The sequence below is a fragment of the Arvicola amphibius genome, chromosome 15 (assembly GCF_903992535.2).
Source record: "Arvicola amphibius chromosome 15, mArvAmp1.2, whole genome shotgun sequence".
Taxonomy (NCBI): domain Eukaryota; kingdom Metazoa; phylum Chordata; class Mammalia; order Rodentia; family Cricetidae; genus Arvicola; species Arvicola amphibius.
The window spans coordinates 49,114,672-49,133,781 of record NC_052061.1 but is presented as its reverse complement, the minus strand read 5'-3'; the positions used below and the strand labels follow the sequence as shown (position 1 = coordinate 49,133,781).

Sequence of the window (19,110 nt, the reverse complement as noted above, 5' to 3'; positions counted from 1 at the left end):
CTCCCTCTGCTGCATACTCCTCGTTCCGGTTTGGAGGCGCCGGCCCCGCCCCTGTGGCCGCGGCCTCCCCCGCCCGGCGCCATGGCCGCTGCGGCCGGGGACGGCGCGGCGAAGCCACTGCAAAGCGCCATGAAACTGGCCAACAGGGCCATCGAGCTAGACACCGGCAACCGGCCCCGGGTGAGGCTGGGAGGGGCGCGGCGGCAGCTCCGGGAGGCACCTGGTCCGTGGTGGGCGAGGGCGGGCGTGTAGGGGGATCGCGCTTCCGACGCGCGCGACAGCTGTGGGACCCCACCCGGAGGCTCTCGGGGGGCGGCTGTGGGCGCTCTGCGGGCACCTCGGACAGCTCAAATAGCATTTGGTCTCAGGTTTATTTGTTCAAGGAGTCGGTGAAATAGAGCCGAGGTTCTCTTTGCAAAGGACCTGTGAAGCAGCCCTCCAGGATGGAGATGACAGACGTGTGTGTGTGTGTGTGTGTGTGTGTGTGTGTGTGTGTGTGTGTGTATTCTTGACAGAGGCTGTGTAGACTTTAAATCTAGAAAAGACTGGCTGTTGGCTCATTCATTATGCTGCTGTCTGTTTGCAGTTGCTTTCAAAGGTCATTTGTAAAGAAACGCAGGCACAGAAGGGGTGTGGCCTGTCACTGAGAGTGAATGCTAATTAAAAGGATAGCGACCAGGTGGAAGAGCCGGCCAGGCCACCCTGAGCTACCCTTGGAGAGGAAGAATCAGTGTTTGTCCAGTCCCCCAAGTTGGTTTTCTAGGGCATCAGGTGCTCCCCACAAGACCAAAATCCTGCCTGAAATCTATTTTATCCTAATCTCTGAAGTGTTGAGTTAATGAAAGACGGGTAATTTGACAATGGATAAAACAAAACACATACATACCAGAGTGCATTCTGTCCTGGGCTGTCACAGAACTCAGGACAGGGGTCACACAGTTAAAACCTGCAGCTCTGGAGTCCGGAGAACGTTGTTTCTCACATCCTAAGCCAGAAAGTGAGATTGAGAGACAAGCCCAATTCTCTCCTTAGACTTTCAGGAACTATTTTTCATAAGACATGGAAAGGCTACTGGTCTTTGAGTTACAAGGAAGGGGACTTTGCTGTACAGAGTGGAAAATGGTGTCTCTGCTGAGGCTGCTTTACCAGGCCTCAGGACTGAAGCCCCATTCCTACAGGTGCTGCAGAGTAAGGTTGTGAAAGGAGAGATGTGGCCAGCTGGTCTAGTGCAGAAGTTGTAGGGAGAAATTCCTGATTTTGTTCTCAGACAGAAATATTTTTCCCTTCAAGTCTAGACAGTGGGGGTACCATCTCTTCCTAGATGGACCATCACTGACGGCTAGAAGTCTCTCAAAAATGAGCAGGCGCTCTTGATCCTGTTTCCCACATCCATCTGGCAGGCATGACGTAGGCACTTCCCTCTGCTAGCCTGACCCCTGCCATTCTCTTCCCTGACACAGGAAGCATACATGGAATACCTGAGAAGCATCCACTACATCTCCCAGGCGTTGCTGGAAGACGTGGAAAACACTGCAGGTATGCTTGCGGACTTGCTTCTTCTCGTGATGGCAACGCTGTGGACATCTTAGCCCTTGATGGTCCCCAGAGCTGGAGGTCTCCTGCTTCTTTCCGGCCTGGTCATTATCATTGGTATAGAATATCATAGTGGAGCATAGTGGCACTGAAGGGCAGTATTATGGGTTAGGAGATAGATCATGGATTGAGTCGAGACACGGCCTCAAGGCAGTGAAGAGAGAGCTGCACAGAAGCGGGGGCGTTGCCAGCAGAAGCACATATAGCAGTGCTTTGTACGGATTGGCTGGAAGTGGGATTTGGGGAACTTCCCAGAGCTCTGCCCAGCTTTGGGAGGAGTAGGGACCTTGCATGTATCTTGAAGTAGAAACCAACCAGACCTGCTAGGGTTGATGGTGAATTGCCAGCATGAGGGGATGTTCCAAGCAGAGGATGGGCGACTTTATGTGTCAGGGGAGACATCGTGAATTGCACTGTGGGGCGGGAATCTAGTTCGGTTGGTAGAACACGCTTTCCTAGCCTACATGAAGCCCTGCAGTTGGTCCCTGGTACTGAGTAAACTAACGTGGTAGTGCAAGTCTGAAATCTTAGCCTTGAGGAGATTCAAGAGTTCAAGGTCATCCTCAGCTACTTAGGAAATTTGAGGCCAGCCTGGGCTACATGAGACCCTGTCTCGAATTTTAAAAACTTAGAGAATTCCACTGTGAGCATATATAAAGTCTGAGATACAAGCAACGCTCTAGACATAGGAGCATGGTTAAAGAGAGCTAGTGGAGAACAAGAGAGCTCAGCTGAGTCCTGACACGTCAAAGATTGCGGCATCTGGACTAGCAGGAGGAACCTTAAGGGAGTAATGTCCCAGAGGGTAGAAAATAATTGACTTGCTATCCTTGACAAAGTAGGGCTGCGTAAGGACAATACAGGGAAATCTGGGTGCTGAGATGGAGGTGGAACGAGAAGATGGAGTTTATGAGGAGCTTGTTGTAAGGGGGAACAGGAGATTGGGTCCAGGAGCTGGGCAGTCTTGGCAAAGTATAGGAAAAGGTGCACTTACTGACAGAAGCTGGCCGTGGAGGGAAGGGAGCAGCGCAGACACCTAAGGGTCAGGGGTGGGAGGTGGAAGTGCTCACAGCAACACCCGCGGGAGGGCAGTCTGATACAGGCAGCTAGTAGGTGGTGGGCCAGGAGGGTCTCAGTAGCCATGAGTGCTGCATGGCCATCCCCAGAAGGCAAGCAAGAGTCAGTCTGGTGCTTGGCTGCCAATCATGTGTGTCTACTGTCAACTAGGATGAGATGAATAGGGATGAACTTGCCTAACTTACAGTTCCTTGTTCTTAGTAAGGATATGAGTCATAACCAGCCCTGTGTTCCTTCCCTAGAAGGTGGGGAAACAGTTCTCCCTGAGACCTCAAAGATGCTGAAGCTAGCTGAACAGTGTCTGGAACGGGCCCAGTCAACAGCTACCAAACTTGGTGGGTACTCAAAGAAGGGGGCTCTTGGTACCAGCTTTGTGGGATGATCCCTAGCCTGCTGACCAGGGTTCTATACCTGGCTTGTAGGGAGAATATGCCTGAAGCCAGCTGTACCTGTGGCTCCTCCCATGCCCTTGCCCACCAGCCGACACCGCCGAGTGTGTTCAGACGAAGGAGGGAAACTCTCCCCGTTCCTGCCTCCTGAGATCTTCCAGAAGCTGCAGGTGGCAGAATCACAGAACTCTAAGAAGTAAGATTGTCAGGATGGGAGGTGTGTTAAAGCTGTGGATGGCGTTGGAAGCTGAACAGAGTGAGCTTCCCTTGGGGTAGTTAGTTAAAGTGGTTCCCAGAGTAGACACACCCCTCGCCTGACAGAAGCAGATGCAAATTCCATTAGGATGCAAATTCATCCTTCAAAAGTTAGTGGCAAACAAAGATAGCCACATGGAAACCGGAAACCGAAATGATGAGATCATAGTTACGAAGCAGACCCGTGACGATTTCAGATGGCTGTCAAGCATGGTTCAAACAGCCCTGAGCTTTGTTTAGAAATACAAAACCAAGTTTGAAAGCACCTGAACAAGAAACTCTAAAGTCAAAAAAAAAAAAAAAAAAAAACCCACAGAAACAAAATCAAACCTAGTTACAGTATCTGACGCCCTCTTCGTGAGCACCAGGCACACACATGGTAAAAGGTACACATCCATGCAGGCAAAAGACCCATACACATAAAACAAAATAATAATTATAAATAAATACTAGGTAGTTGAGAATGTAACTTCATGGTAGAGTGCGTCCCTAGCATACATGAAGCCCTAAATTTGATTCCTATTACTGCCTGTTATCCCAGTACTCAAGAGATGGAATCAGGAGATCATAGTTTCAAGTCTACCCTGTTGAATTTGTGGCTAGCCTGGCAAGGGGAGGTAGCATATGCCTATAATCCCAGAACTTGGAAGGTAAAGGGAGGAAAATCATGAGGTCAGGGCCTGCCTTAAAAGGTTGTGGTAGCATGTGCCTATGCCTTTAATTCCAGCACTCAGGAGACAGAAGCAGATGAATTTCTGTGAGTTCAGGCCAGTCTGGACTACAGAGTAAGTTCCAGAACAGTCAAGGCTACACAGAGAAACCCTGCCTCTAAAAAACAAACAAACAAACAAATAAATAAATGTGTACAGGTTTGTAATAACAGAGTGGAGAAAACACAGATGAAGAGAGAAGAAAAAATAAGCAAAGATAAAATCCAGATGTCACAGGAACAAGACATAAAATAGGAGAGACAAAAGGCCTAGCATGTTTTTTTAAGTTCTAGAAAGAGAAGAAAGATAATGGGGTGGGGGGCATTGTTTGAAGATATAACAGCAGAGAATTTTCTACACTAATGAAAGATACCAAGCCACAGATGCAGAAACTCAGTGAACCCAACATAGATGAATCAGGCCCCTCTTACCACGTGTCCCGCCAGGTTCCTCAGGCCCCACCTATTATCCCTGGGGTGGATACAGACGTCAGCTTCAGAATGGAGTCTTTCCCCTCAGTCTCCTCCACACCTTTTGTCAGCTAACGCTGAGAGCAGGGAGGTGTGTGACTGCTGTGGTTTCTTACTGAATAGACACAGCTCTCCCTTCAGTGGGTTGCAAACGAATCTTGCTGTTGGGAACCCTATAGTAACTTCCAGGAGTTCCATGTTATTGCCGCAGATGTAACTGATTTTCCCAAAAGTCCGAATGTCCTGCTTCTCTTGAGAAGCCCCGAGTTCTAGCATTACCAACACCCATGTTTGGGCAGCAGATCTCTAGCTTGCCCCCGACCCTCCCCGCTGCATTTCTTCCTGCTTCATCACCATCTTCTTTCATCTTGGTCTTAGAACGAGGTCAAGAGGGGTGTGAGGATGGTTGCTCAGGTCACTAGAATATTCCTGGACTTCCTGTGAATGGACAGCAGCTTGTCACTATTTTTAGGGAGCTAACGCCACTGGAAAAGGCCTCCTTACAGAACCAGAAGCTTAGGGCCACATATGAGGCCCGGATGGCCCGTCTGGACCCCAGCCAGGCCATGCAGAAGACATCACTGGTGAGCAAGGCCCAGAGAGGAGTTGGACTGCTCAGGGAAGGATCAAGGCACTGAGGAACTGGGATTTATTTCCTCCTCCTTTCCTTAGACCCTGTCTCTACAGCGGCAGATGATGGAGAATCTGGTGATCGCCAAAGCGAGAGAGGAGACGGCATCCTTAAGGAGAGATGAGAGTGGGGTCTTGAGCTGAGGGGGGGAGAAGGGGCGGAGCCAGGTGAGTGTGGGACTGTGAGCCTCCCCAGCAGTGAAGCAGATTGACCTCCTCAGGCTGTGCATCCCGGGCCTCCCCAGCACTGCCATTGTCCACCTTCGAGCCTGCCTTCCTGGAAACAGCCCCTTCTTGAACTAATGGCTGTTCTCCTGGCCTTGTCCAGTACCCTCATCTCTAGAGGGTAGAGGCAGCCTTACCTACCTGGACCCTTGGGACATCAAGGGTATTGTAGGAGTATGGAGTGGGTGAGGCACAGGGCAGGGGTGGAGGCCCACTCAGGTCAGACACTACTGGCCCCTTGACTCTGTTACCCCAGCTCCAGCGGAAGATGGAGGAGCGCCGCCTGCGCCTTCAGGAGGCAGCCAACAGGTGCATCCCCTTCCTGTCTCATAGGCATTCTGGGAGGCCTGGAAAGGGCTTCCTGAGCCCATAGGTCCATCCCTGTTCCCAGCTTGTCTTCCTCCTCAGGAGGTTCTGCAGTCAAGTTGCTCTGACCCCAGAGGAGCGGGAGCAGCGCGCCCTCTATGCTGCCATCCTGGAGTATGAGCAAGACCATGTGAGTACCACTGGTCCATGCGGAGGAATGGCAGAGTTGGGATCACGTGGGCCTATAGGAGTCGGTTCCTCCCCACACCCCAGGGCAACCCCACACAGTCCTTGCAGGGTATCCCATTGTGGAGATCCGACTGTGCTTTCCTCCAAGGTCCTCTATCCTGCAGGATTGGCCAAAGCACTGGAGAGCCAAGCTTAAGCGGAGCCCAGGGGACCTGTCAGTAGTAACCAGCCTGGTCTCCCACTTGCTCAGGTATTCATAGAGCCCATCCCCAGCCTGTGGTTCTTCCTGCTAGATAATGGGGAAAGAGTTAGAAAGGAGATTAGTTAGAAAGGCTAGGCTATGGAGACCTGGGGGTCGAGGGGCTCCTGCAGAAGGGCCTTTTGTGCTGATAGGTTTTTGTTGGCTTCCATTCACTTCTCTAGATTGGGTGGATCACACTTAGGATATTCACTAATAGGAAATAGCAGAGAAGTTACCTCTCTGAAATCTTTCATAGTATGACAGTTTTTGTACAGGTGATGCCACAGATGAGGGCACAACGCCCAGGTGACTGAGGTCAGTCAAGAGGAATTGAACTCAGATTTCTAAGCTTAAGGCTAAAAAGTAAATTAGAGGGTGGCTGCTATGATACTCACTTGTTTGCTGGAGATGAGAAAAATGGGTGGATATAGAAAGTGCCTACTTGGGTAGACTCTCCAGGGCCTAAATGCATCCTTCCCACTCTTCTCCTTGCAGCCTTCCTGATCACCCAATCTCCCAGCTCCTGAAGAAGCTCCAATGTGCAGTATACAGTGCATTGTACCCTATTGTGAGCCGGGCCGCTCTCAGTGCTGCGCCTGTGCCAGGCTGCTGCTCCCTACCCCCAGAAGCCAATGGCCTACTGGCTCCTGGGAGCCGGCGACTTCGATCCTCCCAGAGCCTCTACTGCATGCTGTCGCCTTCAGAACCCAGTGTAGCCCCAAGACCTCTGGATGGACCTCCTTCCACACCTTCTGCCCCCACACTCCACTCAGGCTCTCTGGACAGAGAGGCAAATGGCAGCTCAGCAGGGCCTTCCTCACCCCTGGTGGAGGCTTCATCCCACTTGCCAGACAAGGACAGCTCCTTCGAGGACCTGGAGCAGTTTGTGGCTGTATCTGAGCCACAGACTCCGGGAGCAAAGAGGGAGCCCTTGCTGGAATGCCTGAAGAGCACAGTGAAGGACATTCACAATGCTATCGGTGAGCGTGCAGGGCACCAACCCAGGAGCCACTCCAGTTGCATCTACCAGCCCTCAAGTGCAACTTGCTGTCCTGGACAGCAAAGACCTATGTCCACCCACACCCCCATAGGAGCAAGCATTCAGCCCAGAAGGGCAGGCCCTAGCCTACCCCAGTCCCTCAGGTAGTGGGTGGAGCTGGTTTGGGAGTCAGAGAAGTGGTGCCTATCACAGCCTTAGATCACAAGGTAGCCTGGCCATGCCTGCCACCTTCTAGATTAGACATCTATGAACCAGTGAGGAAGGCTCAACAGCCTGGGGTCTTACTCAGTACTCTAAAGTTCCTGGGATTCCTGTAGACTTGGAAGCCAGTCCTTTTCACAAAGGAGCCATCATCCCCTCTCTTCAGCAAACTCTTTAGCTACATGGGAGCTGTGTGTGACCAAGTCAGCCCCCAGAAAGAAGAGCTAAGACCCAGCCCCAGGCCATATGCCCCATAGGATAGACAAGGGATGGTATGGGAGGTTGAACAAGTAGAATAACCAAGTGGAACAACCCCTGCAAGCCTAGATGCTCCCTGTAGCTCAGTTGACAGGACCTGGATCTGGGGAGCAAGGCACCTTGACTCTGACCTTAGAGCGTCTAGAGGGGCAGGTAAGAGCACATTTCCATATTCCCAACTCTGCTTCTGGCAGATAGACTGCTCTCGCTGACTCTTTTGGCCTTCGAAAGCCTGAATACAGCCACCTCCAAAGACCGCTGCCTGGCCTGCATCGAGGAGCCCTTCTTCTCCCCACTGTGGCCCCTGCTGCTAGCCCTCTACAGGTACTGCCTCCAGCCAGCTCCCCATCCCCGTGAGCTGGAGTCTCCACCCCAGTGTCTCAGTGGCTGTCTGATCTTGAGGCTGTCCTCAGGTGTTAAAAGTTTGGAGATGGCTGTACCCACCTCCCTGCTTAGGGACTGTTTGTTCAAATACCTGAGCAGCTCTCATAGGACTGAGCTCTGGAGTTTCTCAGCCACAACCCTACTTGTCTCTGGAACAGTGTTTCCATGGTGACTGAGCCTGGTCTCCTCTCTGCTTTAGGAGTGTGTACCGTACCCAGGAGGCTGCTGTGAACAGGAGCATGGAGCTGTACAGGAATGCACCCCCTACAGCCCTTGGCATCCCTGCCAAGCTCCTCCCACGTGTCCCTGAGGCTCAAGCCTCCACCTACCCCTACTGCACTGCGGCCCAGGAACTGGGGCTGCTAGTCTTGGAGAGCTGCCCCCAGAAGAAGCTGGAGTGCATCGGTGCGGGGATCTGAGGGGCCCAGAGGTTTGAGAGGTGGAAGATGGGGCTGTACCTTCCCTGCTAGCCTATAGGCCTGTCACTAGGCAAATACGGGGCAGTGACCTTCAGCTTTCTCCAGTCCTGCATTATTAGGAGAGATTGGGCAATACCAGGAGACCCCTTGATATAGGGAACAGCGTAGTCTCCCTCACACCAGGCCTTTCAAGTCCTCCTGCCCTTGCTAACTCCTCCTCTTTCACCTACCACCACATCACACCCCTCTGAAGCCATTTTCTGTACCACAGTGAGGACTCTTCGGGTCATCTGCATCTGTGCGGAAGACTACTGCCGTGCCCAAGAGGCCAGGCCTGAGGCTGGGTCCCAGCCCCCTGCTGCTGCCATGTAAGTCCAGACTGGGGACACTCCCTGGAGGTGTTACTAGTTTATGTTCCTGCCCTGTGAGTGGCCCTGCTTCCCTCAGCAGCCCCAGATGGCACCATCACAGAATAAAGCTCATTCCTGCCAGAGACCCCGGACTGAGACAGGGCAAGGAAAAGGGCTCCCACCCCTCAACCATGTGCTTCAGTCCATCTGGACGGGCTGCTCTTGCAGTGCCCGCTGATTAGGCCAAGGGATCCGAGGGATCCTGAACCCTGGTTAATCTGGTGAGACCGAGAGCTGCTCTTTGAGAAAGGCCTGCATGGTCCCTGGTGCATACTTAGAGGGGGCAGGGAAGGAGCGCTTTCAAAGTGAGGCCCCTTTCCTGCACTGATCTAGCACATGCAAGATGGGACAGGTTCTTCCCACCCATGCCACACAGCCTTGGGTTCTGGGATGCTTGAGCCTGCCTTCAGCTCTGCTCAGTGCAGCTGTAACTGCATCCTCTGACCTAGAGTCAGTGTCCCGCACACCTCTGACACGAGCTCTGACCTTTGCCACACCTTGTCCCAAGGGCCAGGATTAGCCTTGACACCAACCATTGCAGAGCTAGGGACTGTTACCCTGGCCTGCACCTGGGGTTCCACAAGTAAATATCAGAATCAAGTATGAGGTCACCCATGAGGAGCTCCACCCAAGGAAAAGAAGGGCAGATACTTCTCTCCCACTCTAAGGTTGGGTTGCTATTCCATCCTCACCACAGAGCCTGCCTCCCCTGCCCTTGTTACCATTTTATAAAAGAGCTCCCAGGCTAAGTGTTTGCCAATCACAGCCTTGGTCCAAGCCACCCCCAACGGGGGCAATCTTGTCCCTGTAGGTGGCAGGACACTGAGCAGGTACAGGTGGTGTGGGGAGCCTCCCTGACCCACGGGGAAGTAGTCAGACCCAAGCCATAGCCTCAGGTTCCAGCTGCCTCCTTGCTTCTTGTTCCCCATGCTCTTCCAAGAGGCTCTTCATGTGTCCCTGACTAGTGTACCGAGACATCTCCTGAGGACCGAAAGGGCCTACTGCAGAGGCGATTCTCATCCAGTCTCACCATTTGCTCCTAAATCCTAAAAGCATGTGAGACCACAGCCAACTAGGAAATCAGAAGAGGCCGTAGTGTATCCCTCCACTGATCCTGGTATTGGGGCCAGGAGGTCTCCTGTACTGTTTGGGGGATGGGAGTACAGGAATTGTAGTCAATCTGGCCAGGGCTTCAGAAAGCCAAGGCGAGTGTCCCTAGGCCCACTGACCCCCTTGCCTTTGCCCAGCAGTGGTGCTGATGACCTGCTGCCCATCCTGTCCTTCGTGGTGCTGAGGAGTGGCCTCCCCCAACTGGTGTCAGAGTGTGCTGCCCTGGAGGAATTCATTCATGAAGGGTAGGAATTCATTCATGAAGGGTAGGCTAGTGGGTGATTAGGAGACGGACATGCACTCCCCAGGGCGGGGAAGGGTGTCCCCAGGTGTGGGGAGAGCTGGCAAGGGGGACAAGGGAACCTTACTCCCAGACCTGAAGCAGTGGCTATGACAGGCTGTGGAAGCTGCAAAGGGGGCCTGCAGTCCTACCACTACTTTTGGCCAGCTCTCTGAGACCCACCCTTGCACAGGGCACTCATGAGAGCGTGTTCCATAGCCTTCAGAAGACCTAGACAGGAGGTGAAGCTTATCCCCTGCGTAGCATCTGCCTGGGGAACTGTACACTGCAGGGCCATAACAGGCCAGGACTGACAATGGGGAAAGGCCTGCCCTGACCCAGCTCCCTTAGCTGTGGCCACATCACTGTCCAAGCATACAGGGAATATGTTGCCCTCCAGAGGACTAGGCTGTACACCTGCCCCCCCCCCCCCAGGTGACACATGTCTCTCTTCCCACTCCCACATAGGTACTTAATTGGAGAAGAAGGGTACTGCCTGACATCCTTGCAGAGTGCCCTGAGTTATGTGGAACTTCTGTCCCGGGGCCGACTGGACAAGTAGTGGTGGCTGGACTCACAGGCGAAATGAGCCGGGACCTCCACAGCTGTACTAGATGTCCGGCTTGGGACCAGCCTGCGGTGGCGGCTCTCTGTCGCTCTTGTCCACCTTCCTAACCATACACCCATCCTGCAGGCCTGGGGTAGTGCCTCTTCAGCAGGCATGGCTGGCAGAGTCAAGCTGTCCTGTCCTGGGCCTGCCTCTCAGACCCCATAGGAGAAATCTGTAGCTGCTGTTCCTTGGGGAGCCTGCAACACTGACAGACCTCCAGTAAACCTGGGTGGCACTGGCCTGGTCTCATGGACACTAAGCAGCCCCTACTGGGGCATCAACACAGAAATGGGCACTGGGAGCCTCTCCAGGGCAGTCTGGTTTTATACCCTTTTAATTTCCTGAAACAGCCAAAGTTTGTGTGAGCTAGTTTCTTGCTAGTCAGTAACAAGAGCTTTACCCTTACCCCAGAGGACTGGGTGTAGGTAGTGTGAGGCTGTTTGTTCATCAGGTATTGACTGCCCTGCTCGCTTTTGCTGGCCCATGCCTGGGATATGAGCCTCTCTTCTACTGAGGCCCAGGACATCCTGACTTGGGGTTACCTTGGTTGGGAACAGTGAACATTCAGGACACTGGCCAACACCTAGTTTATACAGCCTCTCCAACATCAGAGTCCAAGGGTCAGCACCCTGACTGTTATATGCTCCCAAATGGCTACCAACTCAGCCTAAAATAAAGAAGTCACTCCATCTAAGTCCATGTGACTGGCTCATTGACCCACGGGGCAGGCAGGATTTGGGCATCACAGACACTCTCTTTCTACAGCCTCCCAGAGATCACAGATGCCATATGGTAATGAGGCACCACAGCCCACTCCCAGACCCTCAGCACAGAAGCTGTCCCCAGCAAGGACAGTGTGGACATCATTCTCTAGGCTAGCAGATCTCTGCAGGGGTCATTAGGAGGTCGAGCTTACAAGCAGTCCCCTGAAGGTGTCTCAAGGATCTTTATCTTACTCTAACACAGGAATGTCATGTAGTGGTTGCACTTCCTCACATAGGGACACAGAGATGCCCCAAGAGAATGGAGGCATCCAAGCACAGACATCAGCTTCCAGGGTGGCAAGCTGCCCCACCCGGAAACGGGTTGCTGCAAGGAGGTAGGTGGCAGGACATTGAGGGGAGGTTCCAGTCCCAGCCCACCAGAAGTCGGAGTGGGGCTGTTGGGGATTCTTGGGGAAAAGCTAGTTGTAACTTATTTATTGGGCATTTTTTGGACGCTCGTGTTCCAAACCTGCAGGTAATGACTTCTTTTGCCCCCACAAAGAATGAAGCGGCGAAGATTGGAAATAACCAAAAATAGTCCTTTTATAATTACTCAATTTTAATACAAAGGGAGATAGGGGAACTCACAGAACCAAGGGTCCAACGGAGCAGAAGGAGAGCGCGGGCGAGCGCCAAGAACGGGGCTGCCTTCCGGCCCCCAATCCTATTTAAAGGGCAATGCTACCCCGCTGGAGCGGCCACGCCCCTGAACGCAGGGATTGGGCCAGCTGCCCCAACAAAAGAACTAGGTGACATCCCTCTCTGAGCCTGGCAGACTGATTCTGGAGTCTGCCCTGGGTTCCATGACACCAAATGCAGATGATGGGCCCAGGTTGGCCTGAGCAGGGCAACCCAGTTCCTGGAGCACTTGACCTCTGAAAGAAGACTGGGAATGGGCCAGAAGCCCCTAGCAGCTTCTTCCCACTGACAGCAGGAATAGACAGGCCAGTGCCAATGTTTGTCTCAGCAGTTAAGGCACTTGCTCTCGCAAAGGACCAGGTTTCAGCTCCTAGCACCCACACAGCAGTTCACAACCATCTGTAACTCCAGTTTTAGGGACTCTAATGCCCCCATTGGCACTCCCTACATGCAGACAGAACACCCATACACATAGAAAAATAAAGGTTCAAACAAACAAGAACTTGTGTGTTGTCTGACTTGGGTTCTTGGCACTGACTTGGGTAGAGGCTCATGCTCCTGTGACCTTGGACACTAATACCAGGTAACTGTGGAGCCTTATGATATGTAAATGTACCTGCTGCAGGCCTTGGCTTGGACAGTGACATCAGTTTCATAGCCCCACTGTACAGAATCATGGCCACTGAGTTGTGTTAAGTATATCCTGGTGGGCTGGAGAGATGGCTCAGAGGTTAAGAGCGTGACTGCTCTTCTGGAGGTCCTGAGTTCAATTCCCAGCAACCACATGGTGGCTCACAGCCATTGTAATGAGATCCGGTGCCCTCTTCTGGCCAACAAGGATACAGACAGACAGAACACTGTATACATAATAAATAAATCTTTTTTCAAAAAAAATGTACATCCTGGTGCTGAGAGCACCTGTTGGGCTGGCATCAAATCAGATCATATCGCAGCACAACCCTGGGAGGACTACACAGTGCCGTTCAGCCTACCATGGTACCAAAAGGAGGCAGATTTGTGTTCAGGTGACGCACGTGTGTGTGTGCATGTGTATGTGTGTGTTAAAAGTCATTTTTGTTTACAACTGAAACTCAGAATTCAAAATTAACTTTGCCTGTAAATTTCTTATAGATATGTCAGAAAACATTTCAGCCAATGTTCTATTGTTCTGACAGTCTTTGTGCAAATGAACCTTTTTTAAAAAGACAATCTCATGTATCCCAGGATAGCCTCTAGCTTGCTTTATACCAAGGACAACCTTAAATTTCTGATTCTTCTGCCTCTACCTCTCAATTGATGAGACTCAGGGATTTGCTACCATGTGGGTTTTATGTAATGTTGAAAGTGGAAGCCAGGGCTTTGTACATGCTAGGCAAGCTCTCTCAAACTAACCCACAGCCCCAGCCTCCCACAGGAACCGTAATGAGCCAGTTGTCACCCAATTCCTGCTGCCCACAGTGTCACTTGTGAAGACCAAGTCTTCAAGGATCACCTTGTGCCTTCTGAGGGAGGCATTGGCTTATTCTAGGCACAGCTTTCTCAGGTTGGTTTAGGCTGAGTTCTCTCAGCACCAACGCTTCCCACTGAGTTTTTCCTTGAGCTCACACACCAGCTGGCCTGGGTTTTCTGGAAAGATTCCAGCTGAACTGGAACACAAACTGTCATACATTGCCCACCACGAGTTTTGCTTTCCTTGGCATGGTGTCGAGCTCCATAGCTGGACCTTGAGGTTCAACTTCTTCTCTTGCATCAGTGGTGCCTGGGAGGTGTCTGACCAGGACACCTCGAATTCCTCATGCTTCTTACCATTGGGCTTCATGATCTAACTAAACCTGGCTTTGCACTTGTGGAGTACCAGCTTAGAAAGAGGCCCAGCTCTAGACAGAACCTGCATGCTGTGGCTGAAGGAAAAAACAAAGTGTATCTTTGGGTTACTCCTTCAGCATTTCTAAGCCATTGTTACTCCATAGAGCAGGAGTGAATAGCAATGTTGCTACTAAAAATCCTACATGGTAACAAGAAATAGCCCAAACTAAAAATTACAAAAACAGTAACAACTAATATTAGGTTATGCATAAAGGAAAAGAAAAATACCTGTAAACGTGGGCACCTATATGTGGCGCCAGGAACAGACATTAGAAATATGGGGATTTAAGAAAAACAAAAAACAAAAAAACGGAGGAAAAAGGCAAGGAGGAACTCACAGGAATAGTGTGCACACAGGTATAAAAAGGCAGGAGCATTCATTGGTGGTAAGAAGATGGGACAGTCAGAGTCAAAGGAGCAACATTTGTTTGCAGAAATTCTGCACCGTTGTTGCTGGTGGAAAGAGTTAAAGAGGGACACTATCAGTTGATGAAAGTCCTGGAGCTCATTAGTGAACTTCAGCTTCTTTCCCTGAAGAGGGAACTCTGAATCCCAAAACTTGGTCCCCATTAGGAAGAGCAATTAAGGGAGAGTTAGATGCAAGGGAACCAGAAAAAAATTCCTAGGTATATCTTTCAGCTTTAGAAAGAAATAAAATCAGTAATAGCTAAAAATGGCACAGTTAAAATTAAAAACGAAAATGATCGCAAAAAGGCAGAGTTAGGGCTGGAGAGATGGCTCAGTGGTTAAGAGCACAGGCTGTTCTTCCAGAGGTCCTGAGTTCAATTCCCAGCAACCACATGGTGGCTCACAACCATCTGTAATGGGATCTGGTGCCCTCTTCTGGTGCGCAGGCATACATGGAGGCAAAATGTTGTATACATAATAAATAAATAAATAAATCTTTAAAAAAAGGCAGAGCTAACACTGGCAATAGAAAAATTAGACTCTAAAGACATATTATCTAGCCGGGCAGTAGTGGCGCACACCTTTAATCCCAGCACTTGGGAGGCAGAAGCAGGCAAATCTCTGTGAGTTCGAGGCCAGCCTGGTTTACAGAGTGAATTCCAGGGTAGCCAGAGCTGTTATACAGAGAAAGCCTGTCTCGAAAAACAAGCAAGCAAGATATATTATCTAATGTCTCTCTCTCTGTGACGAGGTTGAGGGTTTTCCTCCTCCTTGTGCTGATTTTGCTCCCTCACCTACAGCTCCAGTTTCCTCTGTTCCTAAAACCTACCTGTCAAGTGCAGCTCTGACAGCCTGGAAATGTGTCATCCCTGCCCCCACCCGCTGCCTTGCTCAGTTTCTTTCTGAGGTTGTTGGGAAGGCTTCTTACCCTGCATAAGAGAATTAACTCCTTCTAAGTCGTGGTGCAGGTCTCCCAGCTAAGAGATGGGAAAAGGCAGGGAAGGATTTTCTCTTTTAGAAATTGTACGCCCATTTCATGTGAGACTCTTAAGGGTCTTAGGCAAGCTTGTGCTCAGGGTGGACCAACGACTCCTTTTCCATTGTCTCTCCTGGATTCTGTTTCTGGGGGAGCTTTTCTTCCCTCTGACTAGAGGATCTTAGCAAAGCCTTGTCTCACTGGGAGTGAATATTTACTGTGGAAGACAGATTATTCAGAAAGATGTCAGGACCAAGCTATTAGAAATCAACAAAAGAATGTGCCCATAACTTTTTAAATGTTAACCAGAGAAGGCATGTATAGCGATGCTCAACAACAGATCACATATCCTCCTGAAGTTTAGGGACAAATCAATGCTTGGTTTAACAGGGGTGGAATAAGTTACCAGATTCTGGAAAAAAAGACAGAGGAATTTTCTAAAATTGGAAGGTTTTATTTCTCGCTGGGCAGTGGGGGTACACACCTTTAATCCCAGCACTCGGGAGGAAGAGGCAGGAGGATCTTTGTGAATTTGAGACCAGCATGGTCTACAGAGTGAGTTCCAGGACAGCTGTGACTACACAGATTTTGCTTTTCTTTTTTTGCAGGCAGCCAATTGCCTGATGGTTGGGAGAGAGAGAGAGGGAGAGAGAGAGAGGGAGAGGGAGAGGGAGAGGGAGAGGGAGAGGGAGAGGGAGAGGGAGAGTGAAAGGGAGAGGGAGAGAGCAATGCCTACTGTGGATACCTAGAAAACAACCCAAGAAGATGGGCAAGGAGGTGCCAAAGCGTCTGCAGAGGCTATACCTGAAGAGAGGAAGAGAACAGGATGATGAAAATGTCAAGCAGTGCTGAACAAAGTCTTCCTACCAACAATGACTCAGATGAAGAAACCAGTGACTGGAGAAAAACATGGCCAAATCTCAGGGGAAGGGTGTGACTGCAGAATTGCTGTTTTTGCTGTGCTGTCTCTGTTAAATACATTTGTTCCTGCTGAGACATATTAGGCTTATGGACCTGATCTTCCTGTGCTTTCTTTGTTAACTGGGAAGAGAATAACATTCCTGTTTATGTCAATGACTGAGATTTGGGTGCCTACACTGATAATCATATTGCTACCTGAGCAGAGACAGTCATAATTTAAGTATTGATGTTCATGCCTTGCATGATGAAATATTAACCATTCAACATTCAAAGCTAGATAAATTATCCTCTTTCACTGCTGCACAAAACTTGGAAAAGATTTTTGGTCATTATCTTTCTGTCTTTAATGGGATTTCTAAACTACGGTCCGTAGGAATGTCACTGGGAAGTTTTTTGCTGGTTATACTTGACTGAAAATTGATTTGCTACCCCATGTCTGCTTTACAGATTGACTTGCATGCTCTAAATTAAAAAAATAAAGAAGAGGAAATTGCAGGGAATCATGGAGTTGGCCTGCCTACCTGCCTTGAGACACATGTGTCATAGGTTTTTCAGGTTAGAGTCCACGGCTCCTGAGGCACAATGTGCCTTCCAGTTCCCGAGAGACTGATGCGCTCCTTCAGGCAGTGAAGGGTTCAGGCCGTTTTGTGTTTGTTTTGCTGTATGTTCCCTTACTAATCAAGGAAGGATGGAAACTTGGCAGAACAATTGGTCTTAGACATTAATCTAGTGTACCCTGCATAGCTTGTAAACTTCATTGTATCCTGGCAACTACACCCATATTCGTCCGGGCAGTTGCCACTGTATTCCGTTTCTGATAAAGGTATGAAAAGCCTAAGTGCTCTCACTGACACTGACACAGCCTCGGTCTTGCTATAATCCTGACTTAGTTCCTCACGGCCACACCAGGTGACCTTGGCCCAGTCTGTAAACTTGGACATTTGCAAATAACCAGACCTATAGGTGGTTCATGCCTAGAACCCTGCACTCCAGAGGCAGAAGCCAGAGAATCTCAAGTTATAGGCCAGCTGAGCTATCCAGAAAAACTCTTTAAAGGAGAAAAAAAATACTAACCAGTATAAAAGAAAGTCAAAAGTAACAATTACACCTGCATTGGATTGAGGAAAATCTTCAGACACTGGCCAGTGCGGTACAAGATGGTGTAGGGAAGAGCCAGCTGTGGATGAGCCAGGCAGAAGCCAGCTAACAGTCCTGGGCAAAATGAGTGTGAATGGCCTTGATCTAGCAAACCTGCCTAGGGAAAACCAAGGACCACAAGGGGCGTGAAGAGCACGGGGGGGGGGGGGGGGGGGGGGGACATGTGGCGAGACTGCTCACTCGGGGAGAGCAAGAAAGGGAAGTAGTGATGGATGCAAAACAAACGACCCTAACTTACCAGCTCAAATACATACGCTGTTTATATCGTTCATGTACCTTCCAGTGTAGATAAGGTCCATGAGGAGAGCTCTACCCACCTCTATCGTCAACTGTGGCTGTAATTGGTGACAAGAGGCTGAGTAGGTCGGACAATGTCTTAGGTCAACGCCCATGGTGAACAGGAACCTCAGCTAAAGAGGTCAGAACGACGTAAGAGTATGACTGACCTAACAAACCACCACAGAATGGGGGAGGGGTCTTGCAACAGTGGAAATGCACCAGTACAATGCCGAAGGCCACGAATCTATGTCATCAGGGCTGCACCTCCCATAAGGACGTCGGTGGAGGCTCCTTCCTGCCTCCACCAGCTCCTACAGGCTTTCAGAATCCCTCGCTTGGAGCTGTAGCCCATCTTTGGCTCCATCTTCATAGAGCTTTCAATATATAAAACTCTTCTTATGAGAACATCAATATTATTAGTTTGAGGCTCATCCTAATCCAGAATAACCTCTTAGTTACAAGTGGAAGAAAGCGCACTGGCAGGTGAACATCAGCCGGCTACAAGGCCTCACCATTAGTTTAACAGAGTTTCTGTCTGTTCTTTGCAGTGTTAGAGATCGAACCTAGAGCCCTGCACACAGTAGGCAATTGCTCTACCTCTGATCCCCAGCCCCAGCCCCCAAGGCCTCTCTGTTTTGCTGCTAGCTCTCTCATCATACAGTGTTGGGGTCCAGGGGTGTCTTGAAACAAGACAGGCGTGGAAACTTTATGATGTGGTCAAGGGAGTTAAAGATGTCACTGTGGGTTGAACAACCTTAAAAGCCAACCAATGGCCAGGCAGTGGTGGTGCACGCCTTTAATCACAGCAAAAAGTACAGTGATGGCCTGCAGGTGTCTGAGGAGAGCTGCCTACTTAACTTCATTTTCGAAATCCTTCAAATCTGAGGAATTTTACAAGAAAGTAGACACCTTCCCCATGCTGGGTTCTATTTCATCAAACTTGGCCTGGGTTTGGTGACCTGGTGTATATATAATACAGGTCACTAAGATATACCCAGCGGAACCTCACCGGGTTGAGGAGCAGGCTGGACTCAGGTTCCTCAAGCCAACCCGCAGAAATAGCCAAATACTGGCAAGGCGTGGCCTGACTTGGCTGGTGGATCATGGACCAAAGGCGCTCAAAGATATGTATTTAAGTGCAATTTAAAACCGGGGGTGACAAGAGCTAGTTCCAGGACAGGCTCCAAAGCCACAGAGAAACCCTGTCTCGAAAAACCAAAAAAAAAACCAAAAAAACAAAAAAAATAAAAAAATAAAACCGGGGGTGGTGGAGGATTGCTCAATGGGTAAGAGCAACTTACCTGGCAGCTCACACCCGGTGTGTTGTAACCACTCCCCCGGC

The 19,110-nt window shown here is 50.3% G+C and overlaps 1 protein-coding gene across 1 annotated transcript; it reads left to right on the top strand.

The window, feature by feature from the left end:
* The first annotated feature begins 5 nt into the window (after nucleotides 1–5).
* On the top strand, nucleotides 6–11,451 carry Vps9d1 (VPS9 domain containing 1). Its single transcript, XM_038312768.1, has 15 exons — nucleotides 6–180; nucleotides 1,461–1,536; nucleotides 2,913–3,005; nucleotides 3,093–3,255; nucleotides 4,967–5,078; nucleotides 5,167–5,229; nucleotides 5,606–5,658; nucleotides 5,758–5,845; nucleotides 6,009–6,094; nucleotides 6,581–7,065; nucleotides 7,739–7,868; nucleotides 8,128–8,333; nucleotides 8,619–8,715; nucleotides 10,008–10,112; nucleotides 10,616–11,451. Exons 1-15 carry the CDS (start codon nucleotides 82–84, stop codon nucleotides 10,707–10,709), a joined length of 1,950 nt encoding a protein of 649 aa, XP_038168696.1. The 5' UTR covers nucleotides 6–81; the 3' UTR covers nucleotides 10,710–11,451.
* Nucleotides 11,452–19,110: the final 7,659 nt, after the last annotated feature.